The 19,995-nt window shown below is 39.9% G+C and overlaps 1 protein-coding gene across 2 annotated transcripts; it reads left to right on the forward strand.

Moving 5' to 3' along the window:
- The first annotated feature begins 406 nt into the window (after nucleotides 1-406).
- LOC120495786 (carbonic anhydrase 2) lies at nucleotides 407-17,593 on the forward strand. 2 transcript variants are annotated; one of them, XM_039695643.1, is made up of 7 exons: nucleotides 407-651; nucleotides 1,155-1,352; nucleotides 10,864-10,982; nucleotides 12,407-12,499; nucleotides 13,263-13,325; nucleotides 14,318-14,473; nucleotides 16,736-17,593. In XM_039695643.1, exons 1-7 carry the CDS (start codon nucleotides 618-620, stop codon nucleotides 16,853-16,855), a joined length of 783 nt encoding a protein of 260 aa, XP_039551577.1. In that variant the 5' UTR covers nucleotides 407-617; the 3' UTR covers nucleotides 16,856-17,593. The 2 variants fall into 2 exon arrangements, with proteins under 2 accessions (XP_039551577.1, XP_039551578.1); XM_039695644.1 differs by lacking the exons at nucleotides 407-651; nucleotides 1,155-1,352 and adding an exon at nucleotides 8,726-8,744.
- Nucleotides 17,594-19,995: the final 2,402 nt, after the last annotated feature.

Below are 19,995 nucleotides of genomic sequence, written 5' to 3' on the forward strand. Positions count from 1 at the left end.
CTGCCCTGCCCGGCTGCCCTCTTCCCTCTTTTCCCTCCGCTCCCGGCAGGGAGCAGCACCCGACCGCCCTGCGGCGCCGCGCACCCGCACGTACACACAGACACAGACGCACACACGGACCGAGGGACACACGGACGCACACCCGCTCCTTCTCCCACACCGCGCTGCCGCATCCGCCGCCCGCCCCGCATGGCTCCGGGCGCGCTGCTCGGCCCGGCCGCCGGCGCCTCCCAAGGTCACGGCGCCGCGCAGCGCCCGCAGGTGCGCGATGCGCGGGAGGAGGGCGGGAGCGGAGGGGCCCGGCAGCCCCGGCACCCCCGCCCTGCCTGCGGCCGCTCCGAACGCCTCGCACCGCCCGCCTGTCCGCCTGTCTGTCTGTCTGTCTGCTGGGGGCGCTCTGCGCCGGGCCGGGCACAGCTCCGCGGCCGATGGCGGATTATAAGGGACCGCTCTCTCCGCCCCCAGCGGAGTCTCCCTCCGCCCTCGCCCGCACTCCCCACCCCTCCGCTGGCCGCAGAGAAGGGCATGGAGTTGGCGGGAGCCTATAAAAGCTCCTGAGAGCGCGCTGGGGCCACCGCGCTGTGCGAGCCTCCACGGGCAGAGCAGGGCCGCGCACCATGTCCCACCACTGGGGATACGGCAGCCACGACGGTGAGTGCCCGGCGGGGCAGGACACCTGCCGGCAGCTCCCCGGGAGCCGCGCCCGGGACGTGCCCGCTGCTGCCCCGCGGAGCCCTTGCCTGGAGCGGCAGTGAGCTCGGTGGCGCTTTCTTCTCGTAACCTTGAAATGCACCTGCGCCCGGGCAGCCTCTCCGGCGCTCCGCACGCTGTGCCGGAGCATCTCCCTCTTCCCTGCTGACATTCCTTTACTTCGGGAAGGGAGCGCGGGCGCTGCTCCACAGGACGGGGTGTCCCCGAGGACTCCCCGGTACATCCCCCGCGTCAGCCGCCGGGGCTGTGCGGCTGCCGGGTGCCTCGGTGCCCAGGTGGGATCTCCGCTCGCCCCTGCTGCCGTACCGCCAGCCCGCACAGGTGGTACGCAGTTCAAGGCTGATGCTGGTGTTCGAACACCCCGATTTCCAGAGGGAGGTTATCGCTTTTATCCCCCGAACTTTTTGTCTTTTCCCACTGAGTTGCTTTCCGCTGTCTTACAGGACCCGCTCACTGGCATGAGCACTTTCCCATCGCCAATGGAGAGCGCCAGTCCCCCATTGACATCTGCCGCAAGTCCGCCAAGTACGACTCCTCTCTGAAGCCTCTTAGCTTCAGTTATGATGCCAGCACGGCCAGAAACATCGTCAACAACGGGCACTCCTTCAACGTGGAGTTTGATGATTCTTCTGACAAGTCAGGTGAGACCTCACCTTCGTGTGCAGGGGGAATGGCAGAAATTGCTACTAAAACTTACTAAAATTTATACTAAATCCATAAGGGTTTTTTAAGGATGAAAACCTACCAAAATATCCTGGCTTCTGTAAGGTGAGGATTCAGCAAACAGGAAACTGAGATCCCGTCAGAAGAAAACTAAGGCTGTCTAGGCAGCTAAACTTCAGTGAGGTGAATCGGTTTATTTTTGTATAAATCAGGATCTGGATAAGGGCTTGGCTGTAGAAAGAAAAAAAAAAATAATAGTATTTGACAGGAATAATTTTAGGCATAGGTTAGCATAAGCTAATGATCAAATAGTTAAAAGAAGAGGCAAAATACATTGTAGGAAAAAGATGGCCTTAGAATAGCAAAGGATTACAGTTAACTTGAAGTGGAAATAGTTTCTTTGGTTATCAAAATATTATTTCATATTTCTGAAGCCAATATGCTCCCAGGTTAGTACAGAAACAGAGGAATGATTAGAAAATACCTCTTTGTTCTTCTGTAAGTCAAAAAAGCATTATCCCTGGCATTTCTTGATGCTGGGTTTTCTAGACAAAGTGTCTGACGTATTCCTACAAAGTTGCTAACAGGCAGTCAGGTCCACAGTCCCTTGCTGTTCATTGTGCTCTGTGGTGAAATTAAGCATAGAATCCTGCAAAACCTTAGTAATCCTTACTGAAAGGAATGGCCTTTCTGATGGGCAGGCTGAATCCAAGCTGTCCTTGCAACAAGGGTTCTGTATGTTGTCTTTGATTGTAGTTTTTCATATGGCTGCATTTGCAGAAGTCATCACCCTGCCACAATGAATGTGCCTTTATTTTTTAATTTGGACAACAAAAACAATCCTGTTGTAAGTCACTGCCTTCTCTATACACTGCCTGATTTAACTTGCTTGAGCAAGTGTCCTATTTTTCCTAAGTATTTTGTTGGGCATGTCATTTAAGGAATGGTGCTGAAACCAAATGATCTGTGCCTACTAAAAATACAAGGTTTTTGTAACTAATGTAACACAGTGGTATAACAGACATTCAGCAGTGCTCTAAGAATTTGACTTTGTATTTTAACTATAATTTTTATGCTGGACAATATTAAGTGGTCACAGTTAATATAAGTGTTAACAGTTGTATAAATACATATAAGTCCATCTGTAATTTACAAAGAGTGTCATGTTGATATTTGTACATTTTAAAAAGGAGAGGAAAAGGTATTCTGACCTCTGTTTATTTTTTTTAAATACTGGGAAGTTAAAGGAGCTGCATCGTGTTCAGTTTAACCCTGTCATGGAGAATAAGGTAAATGATCCAGAGTACTAAAGAAAGATTTTCTTACCAGATACATGCAAGTCTACTCTTGCTGCCATCCTGCTCTCACTGAGCCCAAAGGAATCGGGTTCAGGTCTCCACAGTATAAAAAACTATTGTGTTCACTTGGTGTGTACCTAAGTCTGGAAAGAACTGTGAAAATCAGGTTGTGAGGAAAAAATGGCAGGAACATAAAATAATATAAAGAAATATCTGCAGGAAGAATGATCTTTATGAGAAGTCATTGCAGAACCAGAACATCTGTGACAGGGATCCTTTGACAAATATGCAGTGACACAGCTTTCAGAGTGGGAGGATAGGAGATGCAAGTAAAAATATTCTCAGTATCTCTATTAGTGAAGCAAAAAATTATTATTCTTTAGAAACAAAAAACACTAAACAGATTTCTGTGAAGCTGGGTAGGGGTGGATCATTCACTACAAGACTTCCTCTTGAAATTTACAGTGCATAGAATCTACCTGGCAGCACACTTAATGGCTTCATTTGTATGCGGTTAACTAGGTAACCTACTTTCCTCACACAAAATAGAGCTGTCTTTGACTTGTATCTGCTTGATTCTGAATTTGAGACTCAAATGTGCATACCCAGTTCTTGCTGAGACATCACACAACGATCACAGGGAGAAGCTATGTGAGGTTATGTGATGTGCTGGTATGTTTTACAGAAGACAATGGAATAATACCCTGTAAATACTTCCCACAGGCTGTATTGCTTGTCTCTATGAGCTGTCCCATATGTGGTAATGAATTATCTGTAGTAGTAGGCGCAAAATGAAGTAATAAGATTATTGTTTGTGAATAATCTTCAAGATGAGTAACTGCACGCAAAGTAGATCCATTTCATTAAGAACAGTCAGTCTCAGAACTAACGACACTGAAGCAAACTGAACAGCAGTTCTAGGTCTTAGTGTCTGATCACTCCTGTGCTTCTGAATACACAAAATGCAATTTAAAATATAATAAATAAAATATAATAATATAATAAATAATACAATAAAAATCTGCAATTGTAATTTTTTAAAAAAACAAGCAGGTAGTAATAGCGTAATAATAAATAGGTAATTTCTGTTTTGTATGCTTGGAGCCTTTTGGAATGCTTTCTTGAGTTTGTATGTAGAAACTGAACTCTGAACTTCCCCATGCGGTTGTTACTTAGTCAGTCTTTGCCTTCAGTTCTTGCATTGCTTTCTTAATTTTCATGTCCACTGTCTTTTAATAGTAGTGAAACATAAAGTATTTGTAGGCATTCATCTTTAAAATTTTCTAATTTCAAAAGTTTCTTCATTTTGACAGCAAGAAGTCATTATGATAAAAGTGTTACTAGGAATAAAACTTTGAATTCAGGTTCATCCACTCTTGTGATGGAACCACTCCCTACATGTATGAGTGAAAAACGTGATGATGATAATTCTTAAAATAAGATGTGTTACTATAGTACAGGAACATTATAGCAAAGGTGTCTCATTAAGGGTACTTCTTTTATCATATTAAACATTGCATATTCCAGTCTTCTCTAAGGACTTGTGTATCACTTCCCTCACTTTAAAAGAGAGAAGTAAACAGCAACTTCTCAGAGCCATAAAACCACAGGACATGACTGCTCAAAAAACCCTCAAGAGCCTGAAATATTTTGTAACATGCATAAAGTGTGTTCTCTGTGTGAGTTTTCCCAGAGAGTCTTTGAGAATTTATCTGTGTTCTGAAATTCAAGTGAGACATGTTCACAACAGTAGACTCTGTATTTTCTGATCAAATGTTTGATGAGCTTGTAAAAGAAGTCAATCAGCCATGAATTTATTCTTTAATAAGAATGTTAAAATATCATATTTTAGCTGTAGAACCTGACAGTTCTATGGTGTCAAACTCTAGAGACTTGACAAAACGTGCTGGTAATTTATGCTCGTGGCTAAGTCTCTTAATTGTTTTCTTCTCCTTGCTGCTGAGCTAGAGTATTGAAATTGAAGTGATGTCCCAAGTAAATCTGACATTTTTGCAAATAATAAGTCATAAAAATTATGAGAAGACCTTGAAAATGAAAATTCTGTATTCACCTTGATGCTAGCTCCCCTTGAGAGTATTTCAGTAGTTCTAATCCAATATATTACCTGATTCTTTCTATAATTGTAAGTATTAATGCATATACTTCAGCTGTCTTGAATTATGACTCACTGTAAATAAATGAATCTATTTTGTCACAGTGGTTATTGAAGAGCTGGTGCATTAGCACTGCTCAGTTGGCAGTGAGTTTCTTTGAAAACAGTGCTACTGTTACTCTTCTCCTACACTTTCACCTCAGCTGGTAAATGGAAGAAGAAACAAGTAGGTCTGCTGTCTTTAAGGGACAACTCTTAATCAAAGTCACTGCTACTGGTCTATTTTTAGGTTTCCCAGATCTAAAGATACAATATTAACCATGCCAGAATAATATTGCATGTCATCAGTGTAGGGTCATGCATTGAAGGTCCACATTCCTTAAGGAATGAATGTGTTGATCCTTTGGAATCAGAAATCAGAGAACTGTTTGATTATAGATTTAGGGGACTGTATTCAGACACCTGCTTATGTCACAAGTAATGCTGTGCATGGCTTAGCTAAAACGTCAGAGGTTTCAAGGGTGTGTGATCTTTAAGTCATTTTTCCTGTGAATTGGGATTACCAGAAGCTGCAAAGTCTGTATAAACAAGTAACTTGAAGAGTTCCACTATTTCCAGGAACTGGAAAGGAAGATGAGAAGGCATGAGATTAGTCCTGCATGTTTCAGGTCTTCGTTTCTTTACGGAAAAGTGTCCTTCCTCATTTTCACTGGGGTGGGGTTGGTTTGTTGGTGGGTTGTTTTTTTTGGTGTTTTTTTTTTTTTATGTTAACATGCAATGCTGAGTAGAAATTTGATTTGGATTGTGAATTTAACAATCATGGAAACTTGACTTCATTCCCTTTTGCTAATCCCTCCTCTAGAGGCGCTTTTAATGCAAAACCAGGAGAAACTAGTCAGCTGTTATCAGCTGGGGCCACTTGGAAAAGTTTATTTTTAAGCTGTAATGAAGCTGTGTGCCAGATGTCACGATTACCACTCTTCTCAGCTGATAATTTGTTTATTTACTTACAGGCATGAAGGACTGCTGCATACTTAGAGGCAATGCTCACATCTTGAGTTTTCTAGTCCTTCATTAGATCTGAGTGTAGTATGAACACTGTCCAGTACACAATTTTCAGTTCAGTGAACAGCCACTGAACTTAATAATTTAAGTATTGTTATTAGAAATTAAATTAGTTGATACTTTCAAGAGAATTTTTAATGCTTCCAGCTTGGTTCTTAAAGTTGTTGTAAGCCTATGTAATGTGAAATGTGAGGGCTGAAGGCTGGTCAGAGACTCAGTACAGCATCTTAGGATTCTCAGAGAATTTCTGTTTGAGGCTACATGAGAAATAAGCTCTACTGGTCCCAGGGAGTTGGAGGAAAGTTAAGAACCTAAATAACTTTGTATCCTGAAGCAGGTCAGAGTCTTCCTGGCTGCTGCCCAGTCTAGATGAAATAGTTCAGCTGAGGTGAATTGGAACCACTGACCTGCTGCAGACACACATGTCTTCAGACTTGCTGTGTTTTGGCAGCTGTTTCATTCTGGTCTATCTGTGTGGAACATCCTTGTAGCCTTATCAGGCTAATTTTCTAGCAAGGTCAGAAGTAGGTTTGTTTTGGTTTTTTTCCTTATGATATACAATTTTTTTTTCCATAGTGAAACCCATTACAGATGTCTTCTGCAAATATGAGCCCTACGGTCAGATGCTTCAGTTCTGTCTTGCTCTTGTTGCTTGCCATGATACAATGTCCTAGGAGGAATGTCTGAAAGAGATAACATAAAGAAGGAAACATCTCACAAAATCTGACTCCCTGTACTCCACATTCCACAGAAGTGACAGCTCACCCTAACTGAACTCTAGTCTGTCAGATGGGAAGCCCATCCTTGCATAAGAACGCAGGGCTAATTCCTGTGCATCCTCATAAGAGCCTTTTTCATGTCATTAATAGTACATGGTGCTCAAGTAGTTTTTTTTCTTGCCTCAAGTAATGCTTCATCTGCTTTGTCTCTTCGTCTTGTTTTCCATTGTACAGATGCCTGTGTATGCACAAAAGCTCACCAAATATTAGTATGTACTATGTATATGTTTACATAAACATATGCATAGAGTATTATTTACACATCACATCTACTGTAGGCTGATACAAAATCATGGTTTTCTTTGTGCTAAAGCAGTGTGTGTGTGAGAGGGCTGTTCTCAAAGGTAGATGTCTAAAATATCCTGCTGCTGGTTTTAGTTTGGTGGAATGTCAATTAGAATTAATTCTCCAAGTCTGGAGCTTTTGGACATCTACTGTACTCTAGTGAACACATTATTTCAGCTACTGGAAGGAGCTTTGTAGTCTGTGATTCTCATTTGTAGAACATTTTCTCATTCTGCATTTTCTCAGATTAACAAACTTTACCGTAGTATTTTTTCTTGTCACGCTAATTTGTATGACAGGAAGGAATTCAGTCTAACTCATTAAACAGTCTTGTAGTTCCTCCATTTTGATTAATCTTTTGCAATGTTTATTGGCTTTATGAGATGTATTAGTCTTCTGTTCTGTATAAAGAGAACATTCCATATGAGTTAACTAAATAACAGGAATTCCCACAGTATTCCTGCAAAAATTTAGATGTGGATGCTGCCACTTTCTGAAAAAAGGTATGAAGTGGCCCACAGTATTTTTTTACAAGGCTGTTCTGTTTTGCACTGTTTACACTATAACTGTTCACCAACTTGCCTTTAAATAGAACAGTGAAAGTGTGTAGCCTCAGTAAGCAGCTGTACCAGATGCAGCAAAACTCCCTTTGATTTCTGTGTTTTCAGACATCCTAAGAAAATGTAATGGAGTCAAATCAACTTCATCTTCTGTATCCCACAGTTGGTATAAGTCACATAAATGGAAGAGTCTGTGTGCTTATTTGACTTCCTGAATTAGCGCTGCCAATACTTCTGTTCACCCAATTTAGACCATGTTACGAGATCATTTAACAGTGAAACATAATTACTGGATGTTGCTAGTGTAACTTTTCCAGTAAAGGGTAGAAGATAGAATGGTAATGGAAAAAAATTACCATTTCTTACTCTAAGGAAAGTAGCTCCAAACTTGTCTAATAAGTATCTAATAGTGGAAAAGAAGAAAGGACGCTGTCAAACTGTCACCTCTTGGGCTATAACACATGACCAGGTTATGATGTAAACTGTCTTGAGTAAATGGAATCTGTGAGAAAATGTTTTCTTCAGCTCATCTTGTGCTGTCTTCAGGCAGCGTTGCATCTGAAGCTGTGCTATAAAACAGAAAGGATCACAGCTACATATGTATTTTCAGGGCGCTGTCAAACTGTCACCTCTTGGGCTACAGCCCAACACATGACCAGGTTATGATGTAAACTGTCTTGAGTAAATGGAATCTGTGAGAAAATGTTTTTTTCAGCTCATCTTGTGCTGTCTTCAGGCAGCGTTGCATCTGAAGCTGTGCTATAAAACAGAAAGGATCACATCTACATATGTATTTTCAGGATGGTTTCCACTAATACTGGTCTCAAAAGTAAGGGAGCTAATGATGAAATGCTCCAATATGGATAAGAACTTCCCCATTCTTTTTTAGAAAGGGATGGAAAGATTGGACTTTTGTTCAACGTGACCTCGAGTTGATATTCCTGTCAGATGGAACAAAGGGAAGTTGCTGGTATCAATGTTCTGATTCTCTGTGAACTTTTATATTGCAAAAGCTGGTAGGGTTTATTTATGGTTTAGAAAGCTTGTTCTGAAGAAAAAAGCAGTTCTATCATTCCTACTTTGCCTTTTAAGTTTAGTTTTACTTTCTTGGATAGACTGAGAAGTCTTAAAAATAACTGCTTAACATAGGCTAGAACAAGAGGGCTGGATTTGTATTCATTCACACTAATCTAATTATTACTTTCTTTGAATGCTCTGCTGTGAGTCAAAATAAGCTAGTGCTGGATTTGAGAACCACAGAATGAGAAAAGTAAGCAAAAACTGCAAAGAGATTTTTCTGCATCTTTTGGGGTTTTGAGACTATAGCAAACTTTGTGTGGAGAAATAACACTGCAAACGAACTCAAAAACATTGCATGGTTCTGCTTTTCAGCATGCTTTCCATTGATTAATAATGGCAGATTAACCTGTGCTGTGCAAGTGCTTTCTGAGGTCAAGGAGCGGTGGAACCTCGGTCCATTTGTACCTGCAACAACCAGCAACACCCTGAGCTAAAGGAACTGAAACATTGCAACTCCATGGCATCATTTTAAAATGAAACACGAGACTGTGTGCATTAAATGGTTTTGCCTCTGTAAAGACACAGCAACCAGTTGCTTCATTTCCAAAAGGAACTAATGTCCTTCTACAGCTGCTGTTCTGAAAAAAATACTCAGATTTAGTCCTGTGCTTAAAACAGTTCTGCTTCTTGGCAACTAGCACATGCAGAAATGTAAAAGTAGAATAAGATAAGTTCCTACTTGATTACTTTAAGTAGACATTCTTCTTTGAATCACATAGCTTGAGAATAGGTAGGGCAAGTTCTGGTCTGTTACCTACAGTATTGGAAATTACGTATGTTGCAGTGGGACATCTATTTTTTTCAAATAAAAATACTTCAAAATATATTTACCAAAGGAGCTCTAGACAAGTGCTAGATTTGTCCACTGAACCCAAATTTTGCATGCATAGGGAACACTGGTGGAAACAAATGTATTTTTTAGAAATCTTACTTAATTTTCATGTATTGCAAAATTTTAGTTAAGTCTTTCTCACCTTATTGTTTATATCCATGGCTGGTGTTGTCCATGCTTGTATATAATGGGACATTTTCAAACCTGCAGCCACCTTTTCCAATCAGCATCTGATGTATGCTTTCACACATGCACATGTTTAGACTAACTGCAGACTGAGAAGAAAGCATCTTTACTCCACAGAATCATTTTATGGCACATACACAGAGCACACTTACATGTAATATTTTATGTCAGCACTCTTCTGTCACTTTATTGTATATATATATTTATAGAGAGAAATTGGTCTCTTAAAATATCTAACACTTGAAATTATTTATTGTTTTTAAATTTTTAAATGTTAACAACTTAAAGATTTCATTTTGAATTTGGATTTGAGATGCTTGGCAGAAAAAAAAGGAAAAAAACTCCAACCAAACCACGAACTGGTGTGAAACCTTTCTCTCATAACTTAGATAAATAGCTCTATTTAATGGAACTATTTTGTTATTATTCTGTGCTTTATGTTGCACTGGAGGAGACATTTTCTGTGCCCTCAGTATTTTGCAATGGTAGGGCTTGATCCTGCATATCATAATGGTGATTGGTCACAGTTGGAGTAGAAGGGTAAAACTAACAAGCAGAATAAGGGAGCTTGCTCTTGTATAATTCAAAGTGTGGCTGAGAACTTCACTCAGAGCAGTCCCATAGCATGAGTAATGCCAGATAATGGAGAGCATTTTCTATTATTTCATTTCTAAAAAGTCCATCTATGTAGGCATTGCCATTTTTACCACAATGGGAAGGACAAGACATTTGAATTCACATGTCTGTGCTGTCTTGTCCTGTGCCTAGTGCTTTACCTTGCTGCAAGGAGGCGAACCCATGGCTAACAGGTGTTCAGGTTTAAATTGGAATCTAAAACATTTTACTCAATCCAATCTGCCCCAGGATTTGCAGGATTAAGGCCTAAATGGATGAAGTGTCTAAAATGAAAGGACAGACTACATTAGTACATCGAAGATAATTTGGTCTTCAATGTACTTCCGTAGAATGATTCTACGTAGGCCTCTTACAAAGGGTTTTTTTAATCTGTTTGGTGACAGAAAAGTTACATCTTCCCTCATCACTTGTAATACTAGCATGCCTGTTAAATTGCTGATGAGATGCTCACTGTAAAGTCACTTATGTTTTTATGCATTTATTATCAATGTTGGTGTATTGCAGTAATGTACCATTGAGGATGATCTGGAGTAGCATGGCAGCATGCAATGAACTGTAAATCACATAAAGGACTTGAGATAGCTGTTTTAGTTTGAAGGGAGACTTGGTAACAAAAATTATGTGATTTGCTAATTAAGGCTTTTCTATTTTGCAGTGGTGCAAGGAGGAGCACTGGATGGAGTCTACAGGCTGGTGCAGTTTCACATTCACTGGGGATCCTGTGATGGCCAGGGATCTGAGCACACTGTGGATGGTGTGAAGTATGATGCAGAGGTAGGACATCCTTTATCTTCTCCCGTCTTCTTTGTATAATGAGGGGTTTTTTTAAGTATTCCACCACAGTAGCACTTTCACTACAGATCTTCATAGGAGAGGGTTACCATAGACAATTTTGGTATGATGCTGCCTTAGAATATAGTCCTTGCAAGAGCACGACATTAGATTTGTAATTTTTCTCAGCTACTTGATGTCAAAGAGAAACAGAAAACCCCACATTAATAATACCTGGTTTTTTTCCCTGCTTTCTCGGTGACTCTTGGAAATTATGAAAAAAGTGAATTGCAACACATCTGTACATATACATCCCCTTTTCCTAGCTTCAATTTTTAACATCGGAGATATTTATAAAAGCAGTAAAATAATTTTGGGGCAGATCTTTTCCTATTTTGGTAGCAAAGAATCAAGGGGAGTTATGAAGAGGGCAGACAGTGAAGTGCAATCTTACCGTCTGGCACTCTTTGTGATACCCTTGAGACTCCAGATGTACCTCAGACCACTTAAGACTCCATATTGCAGTCTGGTACAGAAACTGAGTGACTTTAGTGCCTTGCATCCCATCTTTCCTCATCCCCTGTTTAGAAATCTGCCTCTGGTTTCTGACTGACTTCTAAAATATATTCATAAATACACATTTGTGGAACATACCTGTGATTTGCATTGACAGATAAAAGAAATTGCCCCACAAATTCATTGGCTCTGCTGCTTTTTCATGAGGGAAGTAGCTTTTATCTTATCTGAGAAACTTTCAATTACCTTCTGTCTTTCACAGTACCATAACTGCTTGTTCAACTTGACTTGCAGATGTGGGAAAACAGCCTGATGAACTTAAATTAGAAATAACTTGGAAATTAAAAAGAAAGTAACATCCTGGCTAACATGACCTGGAGATTAATTTAATATTCTTTTCCATGTCTTTCCAGTAAAGGGCAGGACTGTTTGTTTGTTTTATTTTTTTTTTAAAAACCTTCCATATTGTGAGTCAAATCTGTAGTTAATGTGTCTTCTCTGCTTCATCTGACACTAACAATATATGTCAGTGTGGTAAGAGCTCCAGGATATACAACATTAAAATACTACATTGAAATCCTGTGGGCTGTATGTGGGAAAAACTTATGCTGAAGATAACCGGAGTTTCACCACATGAAAAGCAGAATGATACAGCCACAGCTTGCCTTTAAAACTCACCAGGGACTAGGAGTGAGGAGCAAAATAAGACACATTACAGAAGTCTCTTTGAATAAATGAAACTTTAAAGTAGATAAATAATTCAACAAATTCTTAACTGTACACAAAAGTTTTCAAACCTCAGCAGTAAAATACCATCTTGCTCTTACTAAATTACTTCCCTGCCTCTTCATTTTGAAGTATTCTGGATGGCGTATCATCTTCACAGTGCTTCTTTGTTTTCTTGCTCCTAGCTCCATATTGTTCACTGGAATGTAAAATATGGTAAATTTGCTGAAGCTGTGAAGCATCCTGATGGTTTAGCTGTGGTGGGCATCTTCATGAAGGTTTGTTAAACATTTTCTTTTTTATTATTTGTCCAGTACATTCATTGTGTTGTGTGGAGAGCCTAAGAGCAGAAAATAGAGAATAAGGCAGCATTGTGGTGTACCACGCAAATCCATAGCAAACTAGGTGGTGCTCCAAATTCTTACCTTCCTTTATCTATACAAATTGTACACTGGCCATGGAGTATGACTGCCATCTATCACTGTGGCAGCCCTGTAGCAGCATTCTTGCCTTCATCAAGACAGTGATGCTACCTTAAATCTCAGCAGTGAAAGGTGATGTGTATAACTGAGCAAGCTGTGTGTGTGAATCTGCAGTGTGACCAGCCTAAATAACACCTATTTTCCTTTTCTTGTCATTGTTAAATGCCAGACTGTTTTGTGTTAGTTGAATTGTCTTGGCAGCTATCTGGAGGAGGTGTCTGCTCCAGCAGTGTGTAGTATTCCATCCTGGCCTCACTGAGGGTGACTATTTTATGAGGAGGGTGACTTCCATAAAAGAAGAACAACTTAGGTCCAAAAATAAATCCACACACTGTAAATGAAAATAGCTTCATTGTGTGCAATGTCCTTGGCTGACCCGTTTGTGCTCACTGTCAACTGGCATGATTTTACAGGGCCTGTTTAAGTCACTTATTCTGTAATACTCCTATTCTGTAATGAAATGCAGCTGGAAAAAAGGGTCCTTGAGAACTGTAACAGAAAACTAAAGGTGTCATGGGAATGCATGGTGATTTTTACTTTCATATGGTTTGTGTTGCAGGTGGGAAATGCCAAGCCTGAGATGCAGAAGGTTGTGGATGCTCTGAGCTCCATTCAAACCAAGGTAATACTTGCTGTCTGTGTTGCTGGACACCCATCACAACTGTGCTATGTTACCTTCTTTGGAAAGTAGAATTTTTACTTCTTCCCAGCCTTCTGCATATATGAAAGTAAAACAAACTTGCTCCTATAATTCTAAAAGCAAAACAGATTGGAATGAAGTTGAGGTAGAGAACATGGAGTACTAGAAGCAGTGATTATTTCCTGTCTACATTTCTCTGTCTTTTAATTGTATTTAAAACCTATAGGATAGGATTAATCTTCCTAGTCTAAACTACATTCCTAGATGTCCTTTCTAGTCTGTGGTAACAGATGGAAAAGGCATTTCCCCTCATCTGTGCACCTGTGGGTTAAATTTCCTTTTTCCAAGAGGCCATGCTTCTCTTGGCTATTTCTAGAGAGAGTTCAGATAAACAGTTTGATCAGGATATATAATTTAAGGGAAAAAAAATCTTCCTGTATCTTAAATATTGTGTGCGTGATTTTAGTGTGCTGAGTAATGAGAAACTTAAAGTACTTAGTAATTAGGTACCTTCATAGTGGGTAAAGGCCAATGAGAAATGTGGACAGGAAAGGTAAAAAATGAGACTACGCTGTCATCTTTCTCATCAGGCACTGTTTGTGGTAAAGGTATGATGCTGCTTACTGCAATGGACTCTCCAACAGGTCTCACAGGTTCTGTGTTTCCAATGCAATCAGTGTACATGGCATCTGAAATCTCATTGTTTTTCAGGCAACGTTAAATCTTATCTCTAAGACCAAGGAGCATAAATGCAGCATTTGATATGAGAAGCAATATCTTGAAAATCTTGTAAGAAATATTTTGCTTGTTGCTGAGAGTATTTAATCCCAAAGGTACTATAGTTGGCCTGCAACACTTGATGCCAAATTCCATTTCTGCCTTCCTTCAAACATGGAGCTTTCCTGCTGCAATCCGTGTGTGTGTGTGTGTGTGTTCTCTCCCTGACGTCAGCCCATCTGCTTACTTTATTGTAGGGAAAGCAAGCTTCCTTTACAAATTTTGACCCCACTGGACTCCTTCCTGCATGCAGAGACTACTGGACATACCCTGGCTCACTGACAACTCCACCACTGCTTGAATGTGTGATCTGGCACGTTCTGAAGGAGCCCATCACTGTGAGCCCTGAGCAGGTAGGTTTCCAATGGATAATGCCAGTAGATGTGTAGTGAAGTTGCACTGATGGCTCAGTTCAGCCCACCAGGTGATCTATGAAGTGGCAGTGTTAGTGCAGAGCTGTACAGAGCTAGCATCACGTGTCAAAAATACCTATCTGAAGTGGTAATCCTCTTCTGACAGGACTCTGCTTCTGCCTGTGGATATAGTTTGCTGTAGAATATAAGGCTGTCTTCTATTTGTGCACTCCAGGGAAGATGGGTGGAAGTTTAAAAAATTATCAGATATTTTCCAGATATGTGGTTAGAGATGTCATGTGGTAAAAATCTGGAAAATTGAGGCATGCATGAAAGGACCATTTGTGCATGCAGAGTAAGTCCAGCATGTATTGTGAGCATCAGCAGGTTTGCTGTACATGCAATTACCTCTCTGGTTGTGCTTGCCCTGAAAAGGCCAGGTTTACAAAGCCCCTGGGGAGCTGCATCCACAGTCTTACACTGTAGAGCTGTAGTTGGTCTGTTGATTTTCCAGCATTTCCAGGACACTGAGCTCTTTTTGCAAGTTCTATTTGTCACAGAACAGACTGGGAAATCCTACGCAGCTTTGTGATGATTCTAACAAAGCTCCCATTGTTTGGAAGAGGCAAAATTTGCAGATTCCAGAAGTCTGCTGCCTAAGAAAATACTCTGTAGACCAGCCTGAGAAGGATAGTATCCCTAGTAGGAAGAAGCTTGTGCAGATTAAATCACTCTTGGCCCCAGCTTTCTGTGCCATCCATTAATGAAATTACGTACAGGCAAGATTCCATTTTTGGGTTCAGATCTGTGTGCTTGAGAGATATAAATAGAATCTAGAGCCTATAAATACAAACCAGCTCTGAAGGGCTTTAGTTTAACCTTCAAATCCCTAAGTATCTTTTATTGTTGGTAGACATGCTAACAACCTGCACCTAATTCTAAGGGGTTTTGGATGTGATAAGGAAGAACTATTGGAAGTAGTTCTTATTGGAACTAAGTAATTGGAACTAACTATTGGAAGTAGTAATTATTGGAAGTAATAACTATAGCAGTGATCGATTGTCATTAGTAAACTGCAAGGGAGCATTAAAATTGACACTACTCCAAACTATTCCTATTATTGTTGATAATCCAAAGTTTTCAAATATGTTTTTTTTGCAAATATAGTTTTATTACAGTTTTTTGCAAATATGGTTTTATTATAAGGCAGGAGCACACTCACCAAAATAGTATTTTTTTTTCTACTATACCTACTCCAACCACCTACAAGTGGCAAAAGTTACCACAAGTTACTACAAGTTCATTTCTTCTTTACACATCCCTCCATGTTATCATCAATATTTCCACACTGTGTGCGATTTGCTTTTTCATTCCCATACTGATCAAAACAAGAAACCATATATAAGAGTATTGATTCAAGGTTTAAGGTGGATAGGTTTTCCAAAGCTGAAAAGAAGCTGGATATAATAGCAGGGTGTATAGCAAGCCCTCTATCACTTGTTGTGACACAGCAGATCCTGGCAGAGGTTGAGCTCTGAACTTTGTTCTAGTTGGTCCTGAAGGTGAAGTCCAGTGGAAGCAGGTCACTGCTGAGGCCATCTTTCCTTGAATGTGGAAAAACCTGGTCTAGAACCTGGGGTGGATTATTATTTTGGCACAATCTTTTTGTGAGTTTTGGAGATTCTTATTTAGACATGATGATGCTTTTGTTACATCAGATTGTGCAAACACCATTTGTACTTTAGGAACAAGTACCATAACTATACAGTATGCTCCTATAGATGTGAAGCAATTTTCGCCTCTCACAGCATTTGAAAATCAGGATAACTTGAATTCATTCAACAGCTTTATTTTGACCCAAGGATAAAGCCAATTGTAATTGTTATTATTTCAAGTGGACTTAAAAAACCAGAAAAAACTGTATAATTGGCAGAGGATTCTGAAAGTACTTCAGTTGATATCTGGATCAAGGACAAACAGCTCTTTGCTTGTGGAGCTCAGAAAAAATGTGTGTCTATGTCCTTGTTTTTTGTGGTTTCACAGTTGTTCTTGCCAGGATATTTTGTGGACAGGAGAGGCTATGTCGAGGCTGGAAATGGTGTGAATGTAATGCAGATGTGTGGGTTCTGATGCCATCTCTAGACTACTAGTACTGGCAAAACTTCAGGCTGGAGCACTGATTCAGGCCCAAGACGTGTAGTTTCAAATAGTCCTGCTGAAATGGGATGATGCATTTGAGGACATTTTTGCCTTTTCCCACAGATGTGCAAACTCCGTGGCCTTTGCTTCAATGCTGAGAATGAGCCCGTGTGCCACATGGTGGACAACTGGCGCCCGTGTCAGCCCTTGAAGAGCAGAGAAGTCAGAGCCTCCTTCCAGTAACCTCAGTGCTGCAAGTGTTAGGAATTGCTGTGTTTGTGAGGAGCCCCTTTTGCTAAGCCCAAATCTCAAACTTTGCCATGTGTGCCCAGGCAACATCTTGTCTCCCAGATCCATTCCTTCTTTTGCTCTGCATCTGAAATGCCAGCTGTTGAAATGTGAAAGGCTCTTGGCCGAATGGGGAAGGGTTCTTAAGGTGTGGGGTTGGGGGAGGCAGGGGGTGGGTGGCTGTGTGCATTTTGGTGACTATTACTGCGACTGACACTTTGGTATAACAGTGAGTTGGCCACTTGGGAGAGGATATGGTGGTAGCAAAATAAGCCATTTTAAGGAACCTCATCTACTGGTGTGATAGTACACGTAACTAACGATAACTTGAAGCTTTGTAAGAAGCACAGGAATACAGAATCTAGCTATAATTTAGAGAAAAAAGGTATTTTGAGAAAGTTAAGCAAAATGAATATTTAGAATTAGACTTCTTAGATTTTAAGAAACTGACATGTAAATATTTTTGAGACTATTTTGCATTTTTACCCATGCTGTCAACAGCCTTAGTTACGTCTTAATGGTAGTGTTGGGTTTTTTAATTAAAAATGTTCTAAATTAAATGTTATCTTTAAAATTTGTTATTACCATAGAAATAATGCAAACTATCTTTTCATTGAAATAATATATGTTCTAATTTAAAAAGGAAAATAATATTGTATTTTAGATAACTTCTCTAATAAATCTATACTTCTATTTTTGCTTCCCTGCTGTTATTTTAATTCTGGTAAGGAGTCACTAATCTGTTTGCATGGTTGCATAGTAAACAGTTACTAAACATATACCTTGGGAATTGGCTTCAGTGACACTGAACATGAATGCAAGACTATATGGATATGTTAAGAAATTTTCTCTAAGTAGGTATCTTCTCTCTGATAGCAGAAGGAAGTGTTAATTTTGAGTAATCACTACAAGTTATCATCAAAATTGAATGTATAATGAAATGTATAATGAAAGATGCCCTCACAAAACTTTTGAACAAAATTCTACTGAAGAATGGGCTCATTAGACTTTGGTACTAGTTTTTAAATTAATTTATAATGAGTTTGCTACCCCATCAGGAATCCCTTTGTAATTTATAAGGTATCAGTTGGGCAGGCTGTGTTCTGAAGCACCTGGATCTTGAAATGTGTGTGATGGAAATGAAGATATCTTGAAATGCATACAAAGAGCTTCAGAAAGAAGTGTCAAATCACAACCTTTGAAAAGCTTCCACATGTAAAATGCCCACCATCCTACCCCCATTAAAAAAACAAAACAAATAAACAAACCAAAACAAAAAACCCCAACAAACCCAAAACCAAAACATGGATTTTAAAACTCTTAAACCCATACCTTGATAACTATGTAACCTGAATACAAGGCAGTAAGACTGCTTAAGGAGTGGTAATCTCATTGGTACATGAACAGCTGAAAAATTGTCCAGGCTGGCACATGACAGAGAATGTGAACTAATGGTTGGGGTAAAAACATGGAAATGCCCTTGAGGTTCTAGCCACTGCTGCAATAAAGAGTGTCATATCTTATATTCCATCACACTTCAAGATTGCTCCATAAATAATAGCTAACAGCGAAGACAATCAACATCAGCCATATATTTATCATCTTGTTTGTGCGAGTCTGTTTCCCTGGAATGTTGCCAGTGCCATATGTTTGCCTTTGCTGAGGATGAAGTACTTCTGTATTCAGCCACACAGTGCAAGCTGGTGTTCCTAAGTCACCTATTGGGTACAGGAAGAGCCTGTATTATGTCTTAAATCTGTGGTCTACCAGGAAGCACTGTTTTTTTTTTCTTTTTCTGGAAGTAAGCCAAATTACAGATCCACACCTCAAAATCCTTACCAAAAAAAAAAAAAAAAAAACCAAACCAAAAAAACCACCCTTTCCAGCCCTCTCCAGAATAAAATGATACATGAACTTACTGCAAATTCACATTTTGCAGTTTGCTTCTAGTGCAATGTATAGAGAACCTTTTCCAAGGGAGACATATATTAAGTCCAACCAGGAAATAAAGAAAACAATTTCCTTGGCATTCATGATTCATTTCCTGAATTGTGAGTTCAGTTAAGATAATTGTCAACAGAAGCATCCAGCTCTTCTTTCTTATTTACTAATTGCTTATATAAAGAGTTTGTAATTAGGTCTTGTAATTGTTGCACAGCGGATTAACACCCATTCCAACATCATCCTGTTTTAACTGGAAAACTGTTGCTGAATTCACAATGTAAATTAAGAGACCACTTTTGTCATGGAACCAAAGATGTTCCACCACACGTAATTGTGTTACTGTCAGGTACTCTGATTAAATGGAAATTCTCATAGAAGGAAGTATAAAAAGGGCTAGTGCATTAATTTGAAATCACCATAGGATACTCAACCAGCTTGGATGTGAGAAAGAAGCAAGCACATTCACTTGCAAACTGTTCATTTTGCACAGTTTGTGATCTTGTCTGGCACTTGTCTGCCAACTCCATGTGTTAGAACATTTTATGATTTTTCCACTGCTATTTCTAAGGCTTGGATGTGTCCTAGATTGACATGGGCGGGTAGAACTGTGATTAGAGATGTTCCCTGAAAGATAAGATTAATGATGCCCTGCATACAGTCAGCAATATTTATAGAAGTCCTGATAGTTTATAGAAGAGTATCACTCACTAAATGACAGCTTTAGGATTTTCTGACTCTCCAAGGGATAGCCGTGCAGGCAACAGCTGTATCAAATCTAGTACCATAGAAATAAGGAGTGATGAAACTACAAGCAGTAGCTTTATTGAAAAATTCCCATGGACACTCTAACATCCACCACTTCCTCTTCCAAACCACAGCACCCCATATATTCATGTAGCACTTGGTGACAGTTGCTTACACTGAGAGTTTGGTATATTTTAAGTCTATTTGGGAACTGGACATTTCACTGCTGTGCACTTCCTCTTTCTGTATGATGGTAAACAGCTGTGCTGCCTTGATGCCATCAGTGGTTCACTCAGGCCATGAGGCTCCCCATGAGCCACCAACATCCTAAAGGCAGATGCACAAAACTTTTCAGGGATTCCTAACTAATTTTAGACCACATTTCACTCTTGTTTTTTATCTAAGCC

This window comes from Passer montanus, unplaced genomic scaffold (genome assembly GCF_014805655.1).
Source record: "Passer montanus isolate IOZ18808 unplaced genomic scaffold, ASM1480565v1 scaffold90, whole genome shotgun sequence".
In the NCBI taxonomy this organism is placed as follows: domain Eukaryota; kingdom Metazoa; phylum Chordata; class Aves; order Passeriformes; family Passeridae; genus Passer; species Passer montanus.